This window comes from Acomys minous (genome assembly GCF_964271855.1).
Source record: "Acomys minous genome assembly, chromosome: 4".
NCBI lineage: Eukaryota > Metazoa > Chordata > Mammalia > Rodentia > Muridae > Acomys > Acomys minous.
In genome coordinates this window covers 70,812,541-70,833,761 of record NC_140486.1, presented here as the reverse complement: position 1 = coordinate 70,833,761, position 21,221 = coordinate 70,812,541, and the positions used below count along the sequence as shown (strand labels likewise).

The window sequence follows — 21,221 nt, the reverse complement described above, 5'->3', positions numbered from 1 at the left end:
CAATTTTTCCGTGTCCCTGAGGGAATGCTGGCTTTTGTCTAAATGCCAGACTTCAGGAAAGCGCAATTTCTTGGGACCAGACATCCCCAGAGGAGATCTTGTAGTTGAGGTGGAAAGCTGACATGAAGCCCTGGTTTTGTCATCACATTAGAAAGTTGGTTTTCCAACTTGCAGTTCTCCCTTGAAATATGGATAGATTTTTTTTTAACCTTCAAAACTAAATGTAAAGAAAAGTCACTGGCTGACCAGCCTGAGTTCCATCTCTGGGAAGTGGTGAAGGGAGAGAACAGACTCCTAAAAGCTTTCCTCTGGCCTCCTCACACATGTCATGGTACTCATAGCCCCATCCCAGTGCACAAATAAGTGTGGCAAAAATTGCCTTGAAGGACGGTAGACTTTCCTAGCTCTTGCAGTGCTATTGCTGCTGTAGGATTTGAGTTAAAAGAGCAGGGCATGTCCACTTAGACCCACAGAGTGTACCTCTGGGTTCTCGTGTGCCTGGTGCCGGGTGGGGAGTGAGAGAAGGCTGCAGCCTTCCCCGTGGGCTGGAGCTTGTGTGGTTTGAACTTTGTACCCATACCAAGGGTGTGGACTCCTGGGTTTCCTTACTGATTGTCCAGGTGTGAGGCAAACAGTGAGGAGATTGTTATAAATAGTAACAGGTTCCTGGAAAGGAAGTGGAGATGGAGTTACCTGCAGTTTTATTAGCACAATTACACCATCACAGCTTGATACGGTGGGAAAGCAACACTTCGGGCTGGAGGAAGAGCTAACTCAGGAGAGATAGGCATCGTGGATAGCATAACTGGGGGTCCTGAGGAGAAGAGGACAGACCCTTCAGTTGACAGAATGCTGGGAGAGTTACACCACACCATAGGCAGCATGGGTGGGTCTTAAAGGGAAACAGAGTCTTCATTTCCAAAGAGCAAAGGGACGCATTCTTGCTCTTCTAGGTTTTGGAGTGTGGGTCAGTTGTGTACCATGTGACCTAGCCTGCACACTAGGAGTCAGGAAGCCCTGAGGAGAGTCAGGCTCTAACTCAAGGCAGCAGGGAGGGGACAGCCTTAACCTGCAGCTGCAGTGGAGGAGGAACTCAACTATTTAAAAGCTCCAAGGGGCTGGAGAGATGGCTCAGTGGTTAAGAGGGCCACCTGCTCTTCCAGAGGTCCTGAGTTCAATTCCCAGCAACCACATGGTGGCTCGCAACCACCTATAATGTGATCTGATACCGTCTTCTGAAGATTAAGCACTCATATGCAATAAATAAAATAAATAAATCTTAAAAAATAAAAATAAAAAAAAATAAAAGCTCCAAGATCTGTGCCATCTACTAACTCTCTGCAGGAACTCAGAAAGACTGCAGGAGGCCTGGCTGATTTGGGGGAGGGAGAGCAGGTAGATTTGTCATGTGATGAAATGCCTCCTCCCAGGTGGAAGTAGGCTTCTTCCTATGTGTGAACTGAGTAGCACCACTGGCAGCCAGCATGCTTGCATAGCCCCACTGCTGGCGGTGAGCTTGTTTACCCCTTTAGCAAACAGACTGTGTGTTTCTGTTGGGCATGTACCCAGGCATGTACCTGCTGTGTCCTACTATGTTTGGCTTTGATAAATACCACCAGCTTTCCAAAATGATTAACCAAACCTACTCCCTAATTCCCATTAAATGTGTGCCTGTGCCTCAGTTTCTCTATTCTGTAGGTAAGAGCCATTTGGTTTGCATCTAATTGTTTTTGGTGTGATTGCAAATCAAGGCCATTTTAAATACTCATGTGACAGCTTCTTTAAGGATATAGTGGTTGTCATTTTAAACACCTAGCTTGTTTTAGTTTTTTAACCTATTTGTATTGTTGCTATAGCAGAATACCCAAGTCTGAGTAACTTATAAAGAGAAGAGGTTTGCATGGTTCTGGAGTCTGGGAAGTACAAGATCAGGTAGCCATATCTCGGCACATCATAGCATGGCTGAGAGTGCCACATGGTGGAAGCTCATGGCCAGTAGGTATTGGTCATTTGTTCAAGAGAAAAGGGGCCAAAGCAACTGGTGCTTCCTAACAACCCGCTGGTAGTGCCTGACCCCACCTGTGAAGGAAGAACTCACTTCTGCAATATGTTTTTAATCTGTTCATGAGGGCTCTGGCCCATACTCTAACGGCTTCCATGAGGCCTGCCCCTCAGCAGTGCAGTGAAGAATTAAGTCCTGCCATGAGTGTTAGAGTGTGTGCAGCAGAGCGCCTGGGTGGGGGGGTCAGATCCAAGGTGTGCTGCACGCATTGCTCATGCCAGAGTTATTGGCAGGGGAGTGAAAAGGCATGAGGAGGAGGAAGAGGAGGAGGAGGAAGAGAGAGAGAGAGAGAGAGAGAGAGAGAGAGAGAGAGAGAGAGAGGCAGAGACAGACAGACAGACACATACACAGAGAGGGGGGGAGAGGGAGAGGGGGAGGGAGGGAGAGAGAGACAGAGAGACAGAGGGAGAAAGAGAGAAAGACAGAGAGAGAGAAAGAGGGAGGCAGAGACTTGGAGACAGAGACCTGGAGACCGAGAATGAGGCTTGAAGGCAGGGACCTTTTAAAGGGTATGCGTGACTCGGTGGCTAATGATGAAGTGGCTGCTATCTATCTGCCTACATTTTTTAAGGACTGAGAGTTGAATCCGAGTTACATATACATATACACACAAAGTTGAAAAAATTTTATAGATTCTAAACCATACCCAATGAATTTATAAGTCCTGACATAGTTTATAGCATAATCTTAAGAGATTTTTTTTTGAGAGCAGAGCACAGAAAAATTGTGAAGCTAAGAGATTTTTAAAAGTGGAAAGTAGAACTTTAGAGATAAAAGACTTTGGTATCATTTGTGCGGTGACAAACATTATATTCTGCACGAATTTGGAAATCAAGCATGACAAATTTTTGCCATTGATTTGTACTGAGGCCAAACTATTGTTTTAAAAAAAATCTGAATCCATGGAGGAAGAAAGAGAGTCACAAAATGGAACATCATGTCGGTTGTTCCAGTAAGCTCCAAGAGCCAGAGAGACACTATGGCATAGGACAAGGAGAGAAACAGTAAGGAACAGGAGAAACAACCAGCAACTCCACCTGAGGGAGGGTCCCAATGTTGTAAAAGCTGCAAGACTTAGCAGGCTGTTCTCAAAGTCTAGGCCCAGGAAGGCACAAAAAGAGATAGAGCAGGCAGCTCAAAGAGGAAGCAAGGGAAAGAAAGAAAGAAAGAAAGAAAGAAAGAAAGAAAGAAAGAAAGAGTTCCAGGCTGCCGCACATGGGACTGCAGCTCCTGAGTCGGGAGAGAGGGTAGGGAGCAGGTGAGAAGCGAGATGCCCATGTGGGTGCAGCAGCCAGAGGCATAGCAGGTTACAGGAGCCAGAGAAGCACACAGGCACCCACGTGAAGGGCACAGCTGGCCAGAGGGAAGCAGCAGCTGAAAAATCAGATTCTAGAATTTGGAATCCAATTTTGTGGGTATCAGAAGCCAGAAGAAACAAAGAATCCTTACACTCATTAGGGGCCTTAGCTCAGCAGCTTGGTTTGGAGTGGACACTGCAGGGGGAACAGGTATGGGCACACACCTCCTTTGCTGCTGTCCACCCCCCTCCCTCAGCTCTGACTCTGACTCCCACTTTGCAACAAACTTATAGATCCATTAGCCTTAACTTAAAGATGGGACACTTGCACACCATTGGGGGGTTAAAACAGGTCTGGAAATGGAGAACAAAATATAGAGAAGGGGGAATGTCTCTCATCCCCATAGAGGTCCCTAATAATGTTGGGGTCTAGGATGCTGGGCAGCCATTTTGATTGATGATCTAAGGGTTATTGAGGCCAGATTCGACTACAAAGGCAGATAAGTTTAGAGGCCCTTAAGTCGGGTGCTAGGTGTAGGAGTTGGAGGTTCTGCAAGAGGCATCCCAAAGGGGAGACAGGAAGTACAGGTGATGCAGTTCCGATGGGTGAGGAAGAGAGGAAAGTCCAAGGCGAGTCCAAGACATCTGTCCCCAGGACTCAGGGGGCACCAAAAGAGGAAAGCAAAAACCATTCAGTGGGTGTTCACCTTGCTGGACACGGGCCAGGGATAAAAAGCCCGAGGAGTCACGACCCCTAATATCAAGACTTTCAAATGAAGCCAAAAGGTGGAAATTGAGCTAAAAAAAAATGAAGCCTCAAAGATGGCCAAGATAGTCAACTGTAGCAGTGAAGACCATGGCTGGGCATACCTCTGCCTCCAAGAGTACCAGAGGGGCGGTTACATGTACCAAGGGAAAACTTACCGATTGCCGCTGTTGGGTAGGGTGCCCAGTGATCGGTTAGCCAGAAAGTGAGTCTGTTATCCCAGTATGGCTTAGACCACCAAGGAGGAGCATGTAGGCACCAAGTCACAGGCTTCACTGTTAGAGTTTATGCAAAACAGTTCCTTGGAGGATCCGGGCCAAGGTATGTCTCAGAGATCACACGATGCAATAGATCTCATATAAGGGATATATTAGGTCAGGGGAGAGAAAGGGCACTTCTGAGAGAGAGAGAAAGACAGACACACACACACAGAGAAAGCCAGCCAGCCAGCCAGAGAGACAGACAGACAGACAGACAGACACAGACAGACAAACAGACACACACACACACACACACACACACACACACACAGAGAGAGAGAAAGACAGAGAGAGAGAGAGAGAGAGAGAGACAGACAGACAGACAGACAGACACACACACACACACACAGAGAGAAAGACAGACAGACAGACAGACAGACAGACAGACAGACACAGAAAAACAGGCAGACACACACATACACAGAGGGAGAGAGAAAGGGGGGGGGAGAGAACTGTGATGGTGGGGACCTTTTAAAAAATATGCATGTCACATTTGATGGCTGGTGATGATGTGGCTGCTGGTGCTGAGTCACCTGGGAACTTGAATTTTGGTAGAAACCAGCTATAGCAATATCTCACGTCCTAGTCATTCTCGGCTCCTCAGTTTGAGAGCCTTTCTTCCCTGCTCCTTTTTCTTCTCAGAATCAAGTAACCCTGAGAGGACTCATACCACACCTGGGCCGACACGTCTTTGTCATCCATTTTTATCAAGCAGAGCACCCAGGGTTTCCCACGGAGGTGTATGTGGATGGAGGGAGACAGTGGTCAGGTGAGCAGCCACGAGCGGGCTCCAGGACATGTGCCTGACGCCGCCCTGGCAGCCACGTGACAGCACCTCTCCCTCCCCAGGGTCCTTCCTTGCCACCTTTTGTCCCCATTTACTTGGCTGCCGGGACCAAGTGATTGCTGACGGCCAGGTGGAGTTTGACATCTCAGAAGCAGAGGTCGCTGTGACGGTGAAGATTCCAGAAGGAAAGTCTTTAACATTGGTGCGTTCTGCTTAGCCTTCAGTTTGCTCCTTCCTTTGTCAGCCATTTTGTGTTGGGATCCTGGCAACACTTTCTCCAAGGAACTAAAATTAATCCTAAATATAGAGAAACAGCAAGAGTTTGCTGGGTTCTACTCTGTGGTCCTCTGTGCTGTGCGTGTGCCTCCTCCTTCCTCTGAGGATGCTACCATTCCAGAGCAGAGGGCATTCATTCATTGCATAACCCTGTGCCTAGAGCACTGCCTGGCACACAGGAGAACAGTGGGCTCTATGTCAGCCACAAGCTGGTAAGCAGTTGTCAAGGACATTGAATCTTCCCATTGGGTTTGCGGGTACCATAGGTTGGCATGTACAGGTGTGGTACCAAATCACACACTTCAGTTATTCAGTGTGATGTACTGTATTACTTTTCTGTTGCTGTGATAAAAACACTATGACCGGGGCAACAGATAGAAGGAAGGATTTATTTGGCCTTGTAGTTTCCAGAGGAAAAGCATCCACCATGGAGGAAGGAATAGTGGCAGGCAGCAGGCATAGTGAGCCAAATGCTGAGAGTGTACATCTTTAACAACAATCAGGAAACATGAAGATGAAGTAGGGGAGTGAGTACACAAACTGGGGTCTCAAAGCCTGCCTCCAGTGATGCACATCCTCCCACAAGGCCACGCCTCCTAAGCCTCCCCAAATAGTGCTACCCACTGGGGATTAAATACTCAAACTATGTAGATCGTTTTTATTTAAACTACAAGTGCTGAATAAACATCAGAAGCAAACCCAGGATATTAGATTCCCTGCTGATTCTACAACTTTCGTTTGCTTACCTTTAAAAATACAGAGCAATGTTCCCTGGAGAAGCAGGGAGTCCCAGGCATGTGTCACATGGGGCCCAGCCATCCCTAACAGGCCCTGCTCATCTGCGAGGCACCTTGAACCAACCACCACTTGACACTGCTATTCTTTATTCCACGGAGCAGGTGATTGAGGCGCCCAGCCAGGCTCACTGTTTCCTAGCAATGCGCACTTGAGCTTTAACCCTGCCTTGGGCTTGCTGCCCCAGGCCCTTCATCCATCTCATTTTGGCATCTGAATAACAGGAAAGGATGTGGAGCCGTTCTCTTCCTCCATCACCGGTTAGTCACGAGCATGTCGGTTGTAAATCTGAGCACAGGCTGTTGGCTTTCTTTTAGGTCCGGATTCTAGTGATACCCGCAGAGAATTACGACTACCAAATACTTCACAAAACATCAGTGGACAAGTCCGCCGAGTTCATCAGCAAGTGTGGAGGAGACAGTTTTTATATTGAGTAAGGGTCACTTTGTGGAAGGGCTCCGGCACGCATGGGGCATGCTCACATTTCCCAGCCAGAGTAACATCTGGAGAGAGTCTGGCCTGGAGTCTGCTCTCTTCTTCTCACCGCTTAGGAAAGCAGCAGTGAATCTGGGGTCTAAGGAAGGTGATGTCCTTCTTCTGTGCCCACCCCTCTATAAGAGACCTCGCCATGACCACACCCAACCTTGAACTCAGCAGAGGCCTACCCTCAACTTGGGTTTAGGGAACCAGTTAGGAGAATCTCTTGCCCCCTTGATATTCTCTTCTTGATACTTTATATCCTAAAAGATGCCATACAGGGTGTCTTCCACTGACAAGGATATAGCCTGATCCCTACTCACCTCACCTCTGTGGTGGGGTCTGTGCCTTCTGTGCCCTGTCTTCTCTCATCCCTGAGTGCTAAGAATGTTCCAGCCCCAACACAAGCCCTGCCGTGGGACCCAGAGCCCTTCGGAGGCTTCTACGAGAAGCCAGGCGCTCCAGAGGCCCTGAAGACAGACTCGTCTTGCACAGTGATGGCAGAAGCAAAGGTCCAGACCCAACTTCTGATCCACGCCTTAGCCTTCATCCTTGGGAACATTACCCAGCAGCTAAGGCACCTCAGCTGCCTTATCTGTGAAACAGACCGTGGCCTCATCACTCGGGTGGTTGTGAGGCTGAGATGTAGTTGAAGTTTCTTAACATGCTACCAGGTCCTCGCCCTTTCTGCAAACTGTAACTCATGAGCCACGCGGTTCATCCCACAGCTGTCCCATCTCACCCAAGTTCCCACTCCCACTCCTGTGATGCCCTCTCCTGGAGCAGATGTTGGGGGAAGGGGCTGTCACTGCCTGAATCCACAGTAGGGCCATTTTCCACTCCTTCCCAAACTCAGTGATCAGCGCCACCCGAGAGATGCTGCCCGGTGGAACTAGTAGGAAGGGGAGGCCAGGAGTAGACACACATCTCAGGTCATCGCTATGAGTTATTTTGTTTCCACAGTCCCCAGGCAGCCTCTGGATTCTGTAAGAATTCTGCAAGGTCCCTGGTAGCCTTCTATCATAACGGTGCCCTGCCCTGTGAGTGCCACCCTGCTGGGGCTGCCAGCCATCACTGCAGTCCTGAGGGCGGGCAGTGCCCTTGTCGGCCCAACATCATCGGGAGGCAGTGCACCCGCTGTGCAACAGGCTACTATGGATTCCCACACTGCAGGCGTAAGTGAGCATGGCCAGGCTTCTTCCTTCTCTCGTCCCCAGAGGATGATGTTCATGCATGGCAGGCCTTCTCAAATACCGCCATTTTTTAGACACTTGTCTGGGGGCTTATGGTGAGGTCCTGATTCAAGAGACCTAGTCGGGGCCTAAAAGTCTGCATTTCTAATAAACATCCGGACTATCTCATGCCATACATCCACAAAGCCCACTCTGAGTGGCAAGGCTCTAGGCTATAAATATAAATATAAATATAAACATAAACATGAGTGAACACTTAGCACGTGGACAGCTCAGCCTCCCTCCTAGCAGGAGGCTTTTCATAAGCCCAGTGAAAACTCAGTTTAGATAGGACATTCAAGGTCTAATGGGCATATATGCACTGAATTAGAAACCATTGCATTTTTACTTAGGAACCACCCTGTGGCCTGATGCCCCGGGTCACCAATGCTGTAAGGGGCAGTGAGAGACTTGGGTGTGCAGATAGAGCATCACAAGGGGACCAGTATTTGTCTGAATAAACTATAAACAATCTCACTCCTGCATAATGTGCTGACCATGAAGCTGCAGTGCTTTGGGGAGCTGCCTTAGAATGTCTTGAGCATTCACTACTTGGTGCCTTCTAGAGCCTTCTGATGAACAGGAGGCTCATGATAGTATGGAAGGACAGCAACGTGGCAGGTTCATGGATCGTGTAACCTGGAGCCAGTTAGTCCAGCCGCCCCTCACTTGGGGGCCTCACCTGGGAGCACTTGGTACTACTGGTCCTGATCACCATGGGCAGGGAGAGGAAACGATTTCCCCCAGACTTCTTGGAAACTTCTGGAAATCCAGTGGTTTGTGTAGTCCAGCTCTTACACAGTGTCTCTTTATCCCTTGGCAGCTTGTAATTGTGGCAGGCGCCTTTGTGAAGAGGTGACAGGGAAGTGTCTCTGCCCACCCCACACAGTCAGGCCCCAGTGTGAGGTCTGTGAAATGAATTCCTTCAACTTCCACCCCCTGGCTGGCTGTGAGGTCTGCAACTGCTCCAGGAAGGGCACCACTGAGTCGGCCATCTCTGAGTGTGACAGGGACAGTGGGCAGTGCAGGTAAGCTGTGACACACTAGTGTGCCAGATCCTGTCATGGGGCAGCCAGGTGCCATCTGTCCACACAGGGGCCCTTGTCATTCTTCACTTCCCACTTGCACACTGTATTGGCATCAGGGTGGAGGTTCCCAGCAAGAATAGGTTTTGATTGGTGGATTGGTTGGTCCATCCAGACTCGGGGCAGCCAGGTAGAAGCAACCTTGCCTACTCACTCCAGCGTGATGCCATACTAGGGTTGTGCTACATGTGTGTGCCACGGTCCCACTGTCTTGTTGCTTAGCTTTGATTGTCGACTTGGCATAACACAGAGTCATCTGGAAAGAGAGTCTCAGCCTGATCTAGACCATCTGTCTTGACTCCCATCCCAGGTGATTCTAGACTACGGCAGCTTGACAAACTCAACCACCACAGGCCTCTACGGCAGGGGCTGTTAGTGAAGAGCCAGGCAGGATTCAGGAACCACTGCGATCCAGCACACAGTAGCCAAGAAGTGGTGGTTGTGTTAGTTACTTTCTCCTGTTGCCGTGTTAAAAATGCCCTGGCAAAAATAAGTAAGAGAAAGGGGTTCATAGTTTAGAGTTACAGCCTATTATGCCAGGAAGGTAAAATGGAAGGCTTTTGAAGTGGCTAATCCCAGGCATCTGCAGCCAGGAAACAGGGCTTGGTGACAGCCAGTGCTCAGCCTGCTCTCTTTATTCAGGGCTGGGCATTTCACACCTCATTTAACCCCTCTGGAGAGCAGCCCGAGCCCCACCCCCCACTCTCCCACCCCCCCAACCCCGTGCCTAGGGGCTCCCCTCCTCGGTGATCCTACGTCCTGTCAGTTTGACAGCCAACTGGCACAAGGACAACTGTCTGCTAGAGAATTGCTAAAGGGTTTGATTGAGTAGACCAGGGAGTAAACACTAGTGTCACCAGGGAACGGGTGACCAATTTAATCTCAGCAGAGCTGGGAAGTAGCCACAGGGCAAAAAAAACCAGGATTCAGACCCTGGGGAAAAGGCTGGTGAAAAGTCAATTGGGGTGTGATAGCAGGGAAATGGAAGCACCCCATGTGTAGGCCAGCCGGGCTCATGCAGAAGACAACCCAACCAGTGAGGAAACTGAGTCAGCCAGGATGTCGGTCAATAGATGAGTGGATAGAACATCTGTTACATTACACAGTAGAATTTTATTCAGCCATAAGGAAAAAAATGAAATGATAACATTTGTAGGTAAACGGGCGAGCTGGAGGACACAGGATTACATGAAGTAACCCAGGCTCAGACAGACAAATACTACACGTTCCCTCTCATAATATGGATTCTAGCTTGTTCATGTGTGTGCGTCTGTGTGAGAACGGGTACGGGTCATGGAGCTGGGGTGGCATGAGGTGGGAAGCAAGGCTTTTGGAGAGAGGAGTGGGGCGGATAATAGAACACAAGAAAGAGGAAGGTGATCCCTGCAGAGGGAGGACATAAGCTGATGTGATGGAAGAGAGTGGTGTGAGGAGGGCGGGATCTTCCAAGATTGACTATGTATGGAAATGCCATAAGGAAACCTCTATTACTTTATAGGCTAACTACAAATTTAAACAAAACGTTACCATCTTTCCCTCTCACCCTTTTGTTGACCACGCATGTGGATTAGGATGTGGGGAGGGAGACAGGCCTCAGTGACTGCAGCTTGAGGGCAAATGTATCAATGTCCCATGGCTGCTCTGAGAGAGGACCCAGGTAGGGTCTAAAGCAACACTGATGTACTCTCCCGCAGCTGTATGGCCAGAAATCTGAAGCCAGGTGAAGCTCTGTGGAAGAACCTGGTTCGTGCCCCTCACCTCACCCTTTGATCCTGGTGTTGCCAGCATTCCTTGGAGTTCTTGGCTTGTGGCCCCATCACTCCGATCTCTGTCACATTCCCCACACGCTCTTTTCCTATTCTGTATCTCTCTGCGCGGTGCTGTCCTCTCCCTCCTTTGTTTGCAGTCAGGCTGGCCTGATCTCTTGCATATTCTAGGATCACTACAAAGAATTGTTTTCGGGTAAAAGCCCATTGTTGGAACTGAGGGTTAGAAGCAGAACGTCTGCAGGCATTGGTGGACACAGTTCAACTCGCCTTCCCAGCAGAGTTTCACTGCGCCAGAAAGAGCCCTTCACCAGCAAGCCGCCAGCCATTGCCTGTGCCTGCCGCCTCCTCGGGGTGGGGAGACCTCTAGGAAATAGACAGACAGATGAGTCATGAACCGTGCTAAAACTTTGAAACCACAACCGTGAGTCCTGTCTGAGTCAACTAGTCAGTCAACGATCAGGCATGGGCCTCTCAGCGATGCCCAGGCTTAATCACAGGAAGCGAAGGAATTGAGACGTGAGGCCAGAGAATCCATGTTCAGACAGGGAGAAAAGCCAGAGAACTCCGTCTAATCCCTAATTGTTGGTCAGAAGGACCCCGGAGTTTCCCGGTACTGCTGACACAATGGGGAAAGGGGCATTCGAAACACATAAAACCAGTTAAGGCGGCAGGAGGTGATAGATGGGATTGCCATGGTATTTTAGGAAATTATCCTGAGGAATCTTAACAACCCACTCGCAGCCAATGATAATTTAACTGACTAGAAAGTTCTTAACTAACAGCAGGGACCTCATGCTTACATGGCAGGCACTTGGCCCACTGAGCCATCTCCCCATTCTGGGTAAAACCGGCTTCCCTATGAACAGGAGAGTTCCAGATGGCAGCAAGGAGGACTGGGCTTAGAGACACCTAAAGGTTGACCAAGAGAAGGAGTTGGTGATCTCTGACGTTGGCAGCCAAAGGGAAACACACGTCCTTTCCCGGCAATGCGAAGCTCAGTGGGAGCTGTACCAGCATCCACAAACTACAGTGCTTAAGTTAGCCTTCTGTGTTGGATTTGCTGCTGACAGAAGGTAAAACCTGCCCTTTCAACCAAGTCAAGCCATTACACATGTTAATCTATTTTAAAATGCATTAGTAAATAATCGTAACCATCCACAATGCTCAATCTTTATTCCATTACACTGTTGTAATTTTAATGAATTTAGGAATAACTTATTGGAAGCACAAAATTGAGACTTCAAGCCGTGTTTAGCATAGGTAATACAGATATTATCATATCATACCTAGAAGGCCTGGGGCAGGTCTCTCTGCCCTTTTGAGTCCCAGTTCCCAGCACCTATCGGCAAAAATCATCTCTAATTTCTAATCTAATTGTAAACTTATTATTTTATTTTGTTGCTCAATCTGATTGCACCAAGACAATATTGTATCAACTCTAGGCTGCTATTCTGGGCAACCGTGACAACCTGAAGTTCCGACAGTGTGCTGTTTGAACACAGTGCTGTTTTTTGTAGCAATATAAAGCAGCAGGTGCGTGGATTTAATGAAATAGAATAACAGGGGAAATAAGTTTCTGCCTGCTTTTAGTAATGGAAAATGGATACTGCTTGGTTCTGGAAATGCCTCAAATGGGCCATAACATCTTCAGAAGGATGCTGATCTCCATCGGTCTCTGGTAGAGACAGGAAGCTGGGATGCTGCTTGTAGAATTTCCATGTGGGAATCCCCTTTGAGCTGTTCTAAGGTGGATTAGGGAGATGTCCCTCCACCATGGGTGGACAGTGAAGTTGGGTGTCCCACGTGCCTTTTCAGTCTTTCTCTGAGAAGCCAGCTGCTCCTCACTGTGACCACCCAGGTAAGATGGAGGTTAGAATCCCAGAAAAGACTGGGCATTCTTGGGACAGAAGGACCTGGTGACTTGGGAAGGCAATTCCTTTGATGACTAACCATAATAGGAATGGGGCACCAGGCAATGTTGTCACCAGGGAAGGTGGGCACTGGGAGTTCTCCTTCTGTTGTCCTTCATGTCCTGTGGCATCTCTCTCTCCTCCCTGGAATGATCTGTCTCAGGCTGTTCCCGTATCCTCAGTCCTCAGTGAAGAGCTGTGTGGTCTGAGTTTCAGCAGGTTGTGTCCTGCCTCACCACGCCCTGTTTGGTGACCTTAAGCAAATTCCTGCTCTCCTCTGGCCTTTATTCTTCTGTAAAATAGGAATGCTCTATCCCACAGAGCATCCATACACAATATATACACATGTAATATACAGTGTGCTATACTATATACTATATATTACATATATGTATTGTATATAACATGTGTTATATGTAATATGTACTATATGTGTGTGCTATATAATATATATTATATGCATATATAAATATGTATATTATATAATATATAGTGTTTATAATTAGACAATTATATATCATGTGTAAACATCCTTAAAACACACTCTCAACACCCAGTGAATATTAGGTGTTGCTAGTATTTGTTAGGGCCATGTCTGTCCTGCCTCTTTCTGTGTTCTGTTTCCCTGAGACCTGTCCCTTCTCCTGCACTTACTCGACTCTACTCCTGAGCATCTCTCAGTCACACACACCCCTCCTGACCCTCAGTGGCCATCATTCCATCTTCACTGCAAATCACCCCACCTGGATTCTCTGACTGGCTTTACTTTAGGGGGACCATGTCCCCAAACTCCAAGGGCTCCTGTCCTCTCACATATAAATGAAAAGATTTTTTATTTGATTTGTTTGTATGTCTATGTGTATGTGTATGTGTTGGCATGTGTATATGTACACGTGTGTGCAGGTGCCCTCAGAGGCCAGAAGTGAGTGTGGGGTCCCTGGGAGCTGGAGTTACCCACATGACGTGAGTGCTGGCAACAGAACTCCAGGAATTACAACAGAGCAGTAAATGCTCAGAGCCACTGTGCCGTCTCTACAGCTCCCAGTGAAATAATACTTTTATGATCTTTTAATGAAATCACCCTTTAACTTCTAAATTCTAAGTCAGTCTGACCCCCATATCACCATCTCGCCTTGCAAGCCTTTCAAGCCATTGTTTTACCTCTTAGACTTAAAAATCCCCTGCTTAACAAATACGGCTTCTTTCTTGTTTTTAAGATACCAACATTTCAGACTTTAAAACTCATTTTAAACTACATCCAGTCACATGCAGACTTCCGGCAAGGTACAGGCTGTCCTCATCAGGTCTGTTCTCCCTCCTGGGTACCACCCTCGCTCAGTCTTTGTACCACTTCATGTTGGATCACTGCTGATGCACTCCTGGTTGGCTTCCTTCAAACTTATTTATTCACTCATTCAAGTAAGCAAGCAGCCAGCCAGAGGAGCCTGGTTGGTACCATGACAACAGGGAAGAAAAGGGAAACTTCCTCTCTGAAATCTGTCTGAACATCTCTTAAACTGGCTGAGAGAGTCATCCCGACCTGACACATTTCTTTGGGGTAGACTCTGGATCCCTAGTTTAATAGGAATATGCTAACTCACAATTATACTAAGTTTTAACCTCTGTTTCCTCCTGAGTTCTGTCACTAGTACATAATACTGTTAGTTCGTGAAATTTGGGACAATACTGATAAATTCATGTTTCCAATTCCTTTGCGTATCAGAATCTTTATTTAAATGTTTGGTCATGCCTAGAACTGAAAACTCACAGAAAGAATGTGTAGCCGGGGTTTTGGCTACTTTATTAGGTTCTTTTTCCTATCTCCCTACACCACCCCTATTCCTTCCAATCCCCCAATACCGGGGAGGAAAGAAAGAAGGTTTGGGGGGCATTATTATCATTAGGCTATTTCCTTCTGATTAGGGGAATCGAGTTCCTTAGTGTAAGTCCAATCTTCGTCATTATGATATCTCCAAGCAGCAACCAGAAATCCAGCAACCTAGCAACCTGCAACAATCAGGAACCTGCAAAAGCAGCTACAAGAAGCAGCAGCAGCAACAGGGACCAGCAGCAGCTGAGGCAGCAACAGGGACCAGCAGCAGCAGCAGAGAGGGAAACCTCTGCTTCTCTTGGGGCTCTAGCATTTTTATACCCTCTCAAAAGTTTCAGAAAGCCAAGCCTAAACTATTTTTAGCTGGCAAAATCATGCCCCTCCTAGAGCACAAGACAAATCATAGACAAATCCATAACTGCTGTGGACAGTCTGAAGTAGCCACATATCCCACATCTGGGATTAAAACAAATACGTATTCCCAGCATAACTGGGTTTTTAAAGAAACCAGAATTTTCACTACAAGAGTAAGACCCACAAAATACAGAGATGGTACAACCATTTTAACACAATCAAGCTTAATATTTATTCATCCTATTTCTTATGCTATTAATTTTTCACACCCCCAGGTCTTCAGTGAAACTGTGCTAAGGTCAAGTGGCTTGATCAACCTCGTCCCTCTCCCTGAAATGCCCCTTGACACAGAGATGTGTGACATAGAAGCCATCAATAATTCTCAGATGAGTGAATTAATGGAGTTTGATGCAACCATAATATGAAGGGAACCATTGTATTTAATAACAAAAAGACAGCATTCTCCCCAGGGCATCTGAACCAGGTCTCCTACGAGATTCTTGCAGGCACCGACACATGCATGTGGGCAAATGCTTTCTCACCACTGTCTCAGAGGTGACTTCATAGACCCACATCCTTGGAGCTGCCCTGCTGTTTCTGCAGGTGATAGTGTGAACGCAATCCTGTAGGATCCGCAGTGTAGGCCAAACTTGGATTGCAAAGAATTTCTGTGGAGAAATGTACAAGGTCAGGCTAACTTGAGATCGGTTTAGAAGATATTTTGGAGTTTCTTTTTTGTTCTGGTTGTCATGACACCACCCCAGACTCTTGGTTTCTTGATCTTACACAGGATCCAGCAGCTCAGTGATGCAAATAGTGCATTACTCTGGAATATAGAATCTGGGTTCTTAAATTTCTGCTTACCAACTGATTCCTATTTTGTGTTTTCCCCTCCATTCTTGTGCACTCAGCTGCCATGTGCATGCTGGGTGAACTTAAGAACTGGGCCCAGTGTGACAGACACAGTTGTCCACCATCCCTTCCATGTCATCGGCTCACTAGGGTTCTGAAGTCAACAGGCAGAGAGAGAGACACACACACAGAGAAAAAGACACAGAGATCCAGAGATGGCCAGAGAGAGAGAGAGAGAGAGAGAGAGAGAGAGAGAGAGAGAGAGAGAGAGAGAGAGAGACAGACAGACAGACAGACAGACAGAAAGAGGCAGGGAGCCAGCCCCTCCCACAGCTGCCCTAGCTACGACATGCAACCATGCCGTCCTTTTCCAACAAACTCAGACTATAACGCTGGTGATTCCATCAGCAGGCCACCTTCCTCCAAGTCTGGCATAGGACCTTGTTGTGAATGGAACCCGAATGGACCTACAGTTTCTAATACTAAGGTGATCTGAATGTGAAATGTCTTCCTGCAGGCTCCTGTATTTGCACAGGAAGGTTGTGGAATATTTAGGAGATTTACTGGAAGAAGTGGGTGGGTAGAGATAGGCTTTGAAGGTGTATAGCCCAACCCCACCTCTCTGGAGGCTTCCGGCGTGAGGATACAATGTGACCAGCCAGGCCTCTGCTTCTGCCACCAGGACTCCCCCTGCTGAAACTGTGTCTTCTGGATTGGGATGGTTCCCTTCACACTATAAGCCAGAGCAAACCCGTTCTTTCTCCCTTAAGTTGCTTTTGTGGAGATGTCTTATAGCCATAGGAAAGGAAACTATGATCATTATGGAAAGGATGGAACTCAATTTAACATCTTGGGGTGTGGTTTCTATCTGCTGCAAGTACCTGCACAGGTGGACATTTTTTTGTATGTTGCTTGGCCGCAAGCTTATTGCTTTCTTGTTCAGAAGTACTCAGCCACATCTGATCCGAGACTAAGGCGTTCACTGTACAAGTTTTTTGGCACCAAAGTCCAGTTAATGCAGCCTTGAGCCAGAACCCTGCGTGTTCACTAAACGGACCATCCTGGACTTAGGACAAGGTATCCTTTTGTAATAGCAGCACTGCTCCTCTTCCTCACGCAGCATCTTTTTTCCTCATTACCATGCCAACAGAGGAAGGACCCACCGAGTGTAAGAAGGTGCATCTCCAAAGTCGCCCCGCGGCTCTAAGGTCATCTTTCCGATCCTCCATATTTGAATGTGAATCTGAAGTGACCCTACAGGTCCACGTTTTGAGCTCCTGTGCCTCAGTTTGTGGAGTGGGGCATAGGGGAGGGCCCAGTGTGCGTGTGTGTGTGTGTGTGTGTGTGTGTGTGTGTGTGTGTGTGTGTGTGTGTAAGATGGCCCATAGCTTATCCAGCTTCTCTAGCATATCCCTGCTCCCCTTTCAGACTTTCTGATGCCCTGCACTAGAGTGACAGCTTCAAGCAGAATGTTTATGAATTCTGCCTGTGTGGTTCTGGGCGCCCCTCACGCCACACTTACAATGGCCAAGCTGTAGTCTTCAGGGAAGTTCCTTCCTTCTGAAACCATGTAATATCCGACAGTGAGGATGTGAACTAGCCATGCCTGAGGAACTGACCTGAACTTGGGCTTCTCAGCTGGCCTTACTGGTGACACTGCCCTCACCTTCTCTGGTGTGCCGGGTGCATGTGGCCCTGTGCTCTTCTTGGCCTGTGCTACCATCACACAGACACTCCAGGGTATGCAAGGTGCTTGCTGGTCCATGTCCTATGAACTTGCCTCAGGTGGCTCCTCTTGCCCTCTGCTTCCCTTGGCCACTTCCTGTCCACATGCAGCTACTCACTGATCACTTTTTTCCTTGGCCTCCATGGGGCTCTGGGATCCATCCTACCACTGAGCAGGAAACTGAGGACTCTTCTTCATCTTCTCTTCTTCCATGTCTCACAGAAGATGCTAAAAGTCCCAGAAGCCTTGACTCAAAATACTTTTAACCATTTCTCTTCCCCACCCAGAGTCCCTCTTCTGACCTGGAAGCCTACCATCGGAACCCCTCCCTCAACTCCACCTTCCTCACAGTCCAGCCACACCCTCTCCTAGGGCACCTCTTCATCACGCAATACCTGGCTTGGGAGTAGCCACACAGGCATTTGCATGCATTCCTGCAGACTAGCAAACGTTCAGCAACTTGTAAAGACAAGACATTTCATAAATGACACCCGGTTAGAATATGTCTTGGTTAGGGTTTCTATTTCCATGATAAAACACTATAACCAAAAAGCAACTTGAGGAGGAAACGGTTTATCTAGCTTACAGGTCTACCGTGCTGTTCATCACCAAAGGAAGTCAGGACAGGAATTCAAACAGGGCAGGAACCGAGAGGCAGGAACTGATGCAGAGGCCATGGAGGGGTGATGCCTGCTAGCTTGCGCAGTCTGTTTTCTTTTTTTTTAAATTAATTTATTCATATTACATCTCAGTTGTTAATCCATCCCATGTATCCTCCCACTTCCCTCCCCTTCCTCCCACTTCCTCCCACTTCCCCCTACTCCCCTCCCCTCCCCTATGTCTGTGTCTGAGGGGGACCTCCTCCCCCTGAATATGCTCATACGGTATCAAGTCTCTCCTTGGTGACCTATTATCTTTCCTCTGAGTGCCACCAGGTATCTCCATCCAAGGGACATGTTCAAATATGGGGCACCAGAGTTTGTGTGAAAGTTAGATCTCCTTCTCCACTCAACAGTGGAGAATGTCCATCGGCTAGTCTGGGTAGGGGTTCGAGGTTTACTGCCTATTTTTTCCTTGTTTTCTTATAGAACCCAGGACTACCAGCCCAGGGGCACCACCACCCCTCCCTCATGACCTAGGCCCTCACTGGTCACTAGCGAAGAAAACGCTTTACAGCTGGATCTCATGGAGGCATTTCTACAACCGTGGCTCCTTCCCCTCTGATGACTCTACCCTGTGTCAAGTTGACACAAAACCAGCCAGTAGAGAACCCTAGCCAGTTTGCCTTCAGTGCACTGTTCTTAACAACAGTGCTATTGTGTACAGGACAGGGGCTTACACCTCCTTGGCACCATTGAGCTCCAGCCTAGCTTGTCAGACCTGACATCTGATATTCTCTGTTTGAGCTTCAGCTCTTTGGTACCAAACATGTGCTTTCCGGCCTCCGTACTGTGCCCCTTCTGAAGCAGCAGCCCAGGTACCACCTTCCCCAGGGAAGCTGGTAACTCTTTTGTTCTGGACGGGCTGCTATTCCCCTGAAGTCTGGTTAGACCCCGTGTGTCCTGTTCCCATGTGGGCTTTCTGGGGAGTGGCGTTATTCATCTTTGCACCTCCCAACCATTAGCAAGGATCCTGATCCAGGGGTCACAGGATCTATGGAGGTCATCCATGGTGGTCATCCATGGTGGTCATCATCACCTTTTGTGAATACTCTTTTCTAGTTCATAACCTCACCCTTTCAGTGGATTTCAGCAGCCACACTCAGCCACCGTGTCTGTGTAACTGGCTTCTTGCAGTGACTGTTCTGTCACCACACAGGGAGGCCTTTCAGAACTGTGCGCAGAGCAATGATGGAGAGCTTTGTTTCCTTCATTCCTGAACAGGTGCCAGCCTAGAATCACGGGGCAGCAGTGTGACAAGTGTGCTCCTGGTTTCCACCGGTTCCCTCAGTGTGTTCCCTGCACTTGTAACAGAGATGGGACTGAGCCTGAAGTGTGTGACCCAGGGACTGGGGCTTGTATATGCAAGGTAAGACAGGCCGTGTGATGCCTGGGAGTCCTTCAGGGGAACTGACCCATGATGCAGTTCTGTGATGCGTGCAGCACTTTGTACATATTGACTCCCTTCGTTGGCATAATTGAAGGAAAGCTCCTTCTCGTCCTTCGGAAAGGCTGCAGACCCCTTCCCCACTCCCTGTGATAATTGGCTGATGAGGATAAAGCCTTCCCAGAAAAATAAACATGAACTGTTTTCGAAAGCATTGAGAGGTCCAAGGTATCCTTGTAATTTGTTCCTGCATAAGACCCAAGATTATCCTCCGCGCTGCAGGTGGGATTCGCATCCTAGCACAGGAAGCGGAGCCAATTGCTCTCCTTCTGCTGGCCATCCCCGTGGTGCTGCCTCTGTGCATGTCTCCTAAGCCAGGTGCCCGAGAAGGAGAGGGTGTGGCTGGACTGTGAGCAAGGTGGAGTTGAGGGAGGGGTTCCAATGGGAGGCTTCCAGGGCAGGAGCTAGCTTCAGGAGGAGGGATTCAGGGTGGGGAGGAGAAATGGTTTCTTAAAGTATTTGGAGTGAAGGCTTCTGGGACTTTTAAGATCTGAAGTGTCTTCCAGGACCCAGTCTTCGTGTTTTGCTTCACCAGGAAAACGTGGAAGGCCCAGAATGCCAAGTGTGTCGAGAAGGATCGTTCTTCTTGGACGGTGCGAACCCAAAGGGTTGCACCAGGTGCTTCTGTTTTGGGGTGAGCACTGGCTGTCAGAGTTCACAGAAGCGGAGAGCCAAGGTACGTGAGGGCTTGCTCTTTGGGTTCTTGGTCCGTATCTGTAAGTGACGTAACAAGGGAATTGGCAGGACCGTTGGTGTGCTTTTGAGTGCTGATGATTCACATCGGTAGTATTGCCCTCACTGCCCCTTGGCCTGCAGCACTTTCCCCATAGACCATTGTGACTCTTTCTCAGATTATTCAGGTCTACGATCAAGTGGCACGTGCTCAGTATGACTCTCACCGCTCCTCATAAAATAGCTCATCCTGGTCATTTCCTGTATTGTTACCCTTGACTTCTCCATAACTGTCTTTTCTTTCCTCGGTCAGTAGAATGTGAGCTCCTTAACAGATATCAGGGCCTAGGACAGGATTTGGGATGTAAAAGATGCCCAGAGACACTCACTCAATGATAGAATCTGTTGGCTTGTAAAAGATGATAAACTGTCCAGACGGACATCTGGATAGACAGGCCTGCAGGGGACGGGCCAGAAGCTCCACACGCACTCACTCCTGTCTCCGTATTGTTATGACACATCACTTCCTTGAGGCCTCCCAGCTCTGAGGAGCTCTCCAAAAATACCATTTATTGACTTTATAGAGCTCCCATTATGCTCGCATGATTGGTTAAATCATTATCTATTGGTAATTGCCTGGCAATTGACCAACAGGACAGTTAGGGATGGGTTGAAAGCTCTACCCTTCTACGTACCCGCTGGTGGTCTCTCTGTGTCTCCAGTTCCCATGGTGAGGCTAACTGGTCGGCGGGGGTGGGGGTGTGTGTGTGTGGGGCACGGTAATCAGCATCTCGAAAGCATACAGAGCAGGGTTTGCATGTGTGCAGATGAGCTTGCATGCATGTGCGGGCCAGATGTTGATGCTGGTGCTTTGATAGCGTGGGCTCTCTCTCTGAAGCTGGAGCTTGCCAGTGCTGCTGCTCCACGCAGCCAGATGGCTCTGGACCTATGGCATGTCTACTCC

At 48.3% G+C, this 21,221-nt stretch overlaps 1 protein-coding gene across 1 annotated transcript in view; it reads left to right on the top strand.

The window, feature by feature from the left end:
* The window catches only part of LAMA3 (laminin subunit alpha 3), a 226,015-nt gene that overhangs the window by 120,147 nt on the left and 84,647 nt on the right, over nucleotides 1–21,221 (top strand). The window contains exons 28-34 of the mRNA XM_084779751.1: nucleotides 5,028–5,154; nucleotides 5,235–5,374; nucleotides 6,561–6,676; nucleotides 7,684–7,895; nucleotides 8,776–8,980; nucleotides 19,363–19,507; nucleotides 20,121–20,261. Of these exons, the coding sequence (XP_084635877.1) occupies nucleotides 5,028–5,154; nucleotides 5,235–5,374; nucleotides 6,561–6,676; nucleotides 7,684–7,895; nucleotides 8,776–8,980; nucleotides 19,363–19,507; nucleotides 20,121–20,261 (1,086 nt within the window). The remainder of the gene's footprint in view (nucleotides 1–5,027; nucleotides 5,155–5,234; nucleotides 5,375–6,560; nucleotides 6,677–7,683; nucleotides 7,896–8,775; nucleotides 8,981–19,362; nucleotides 19,508–20,120; nucleotides 20,262–21,221) is intronic.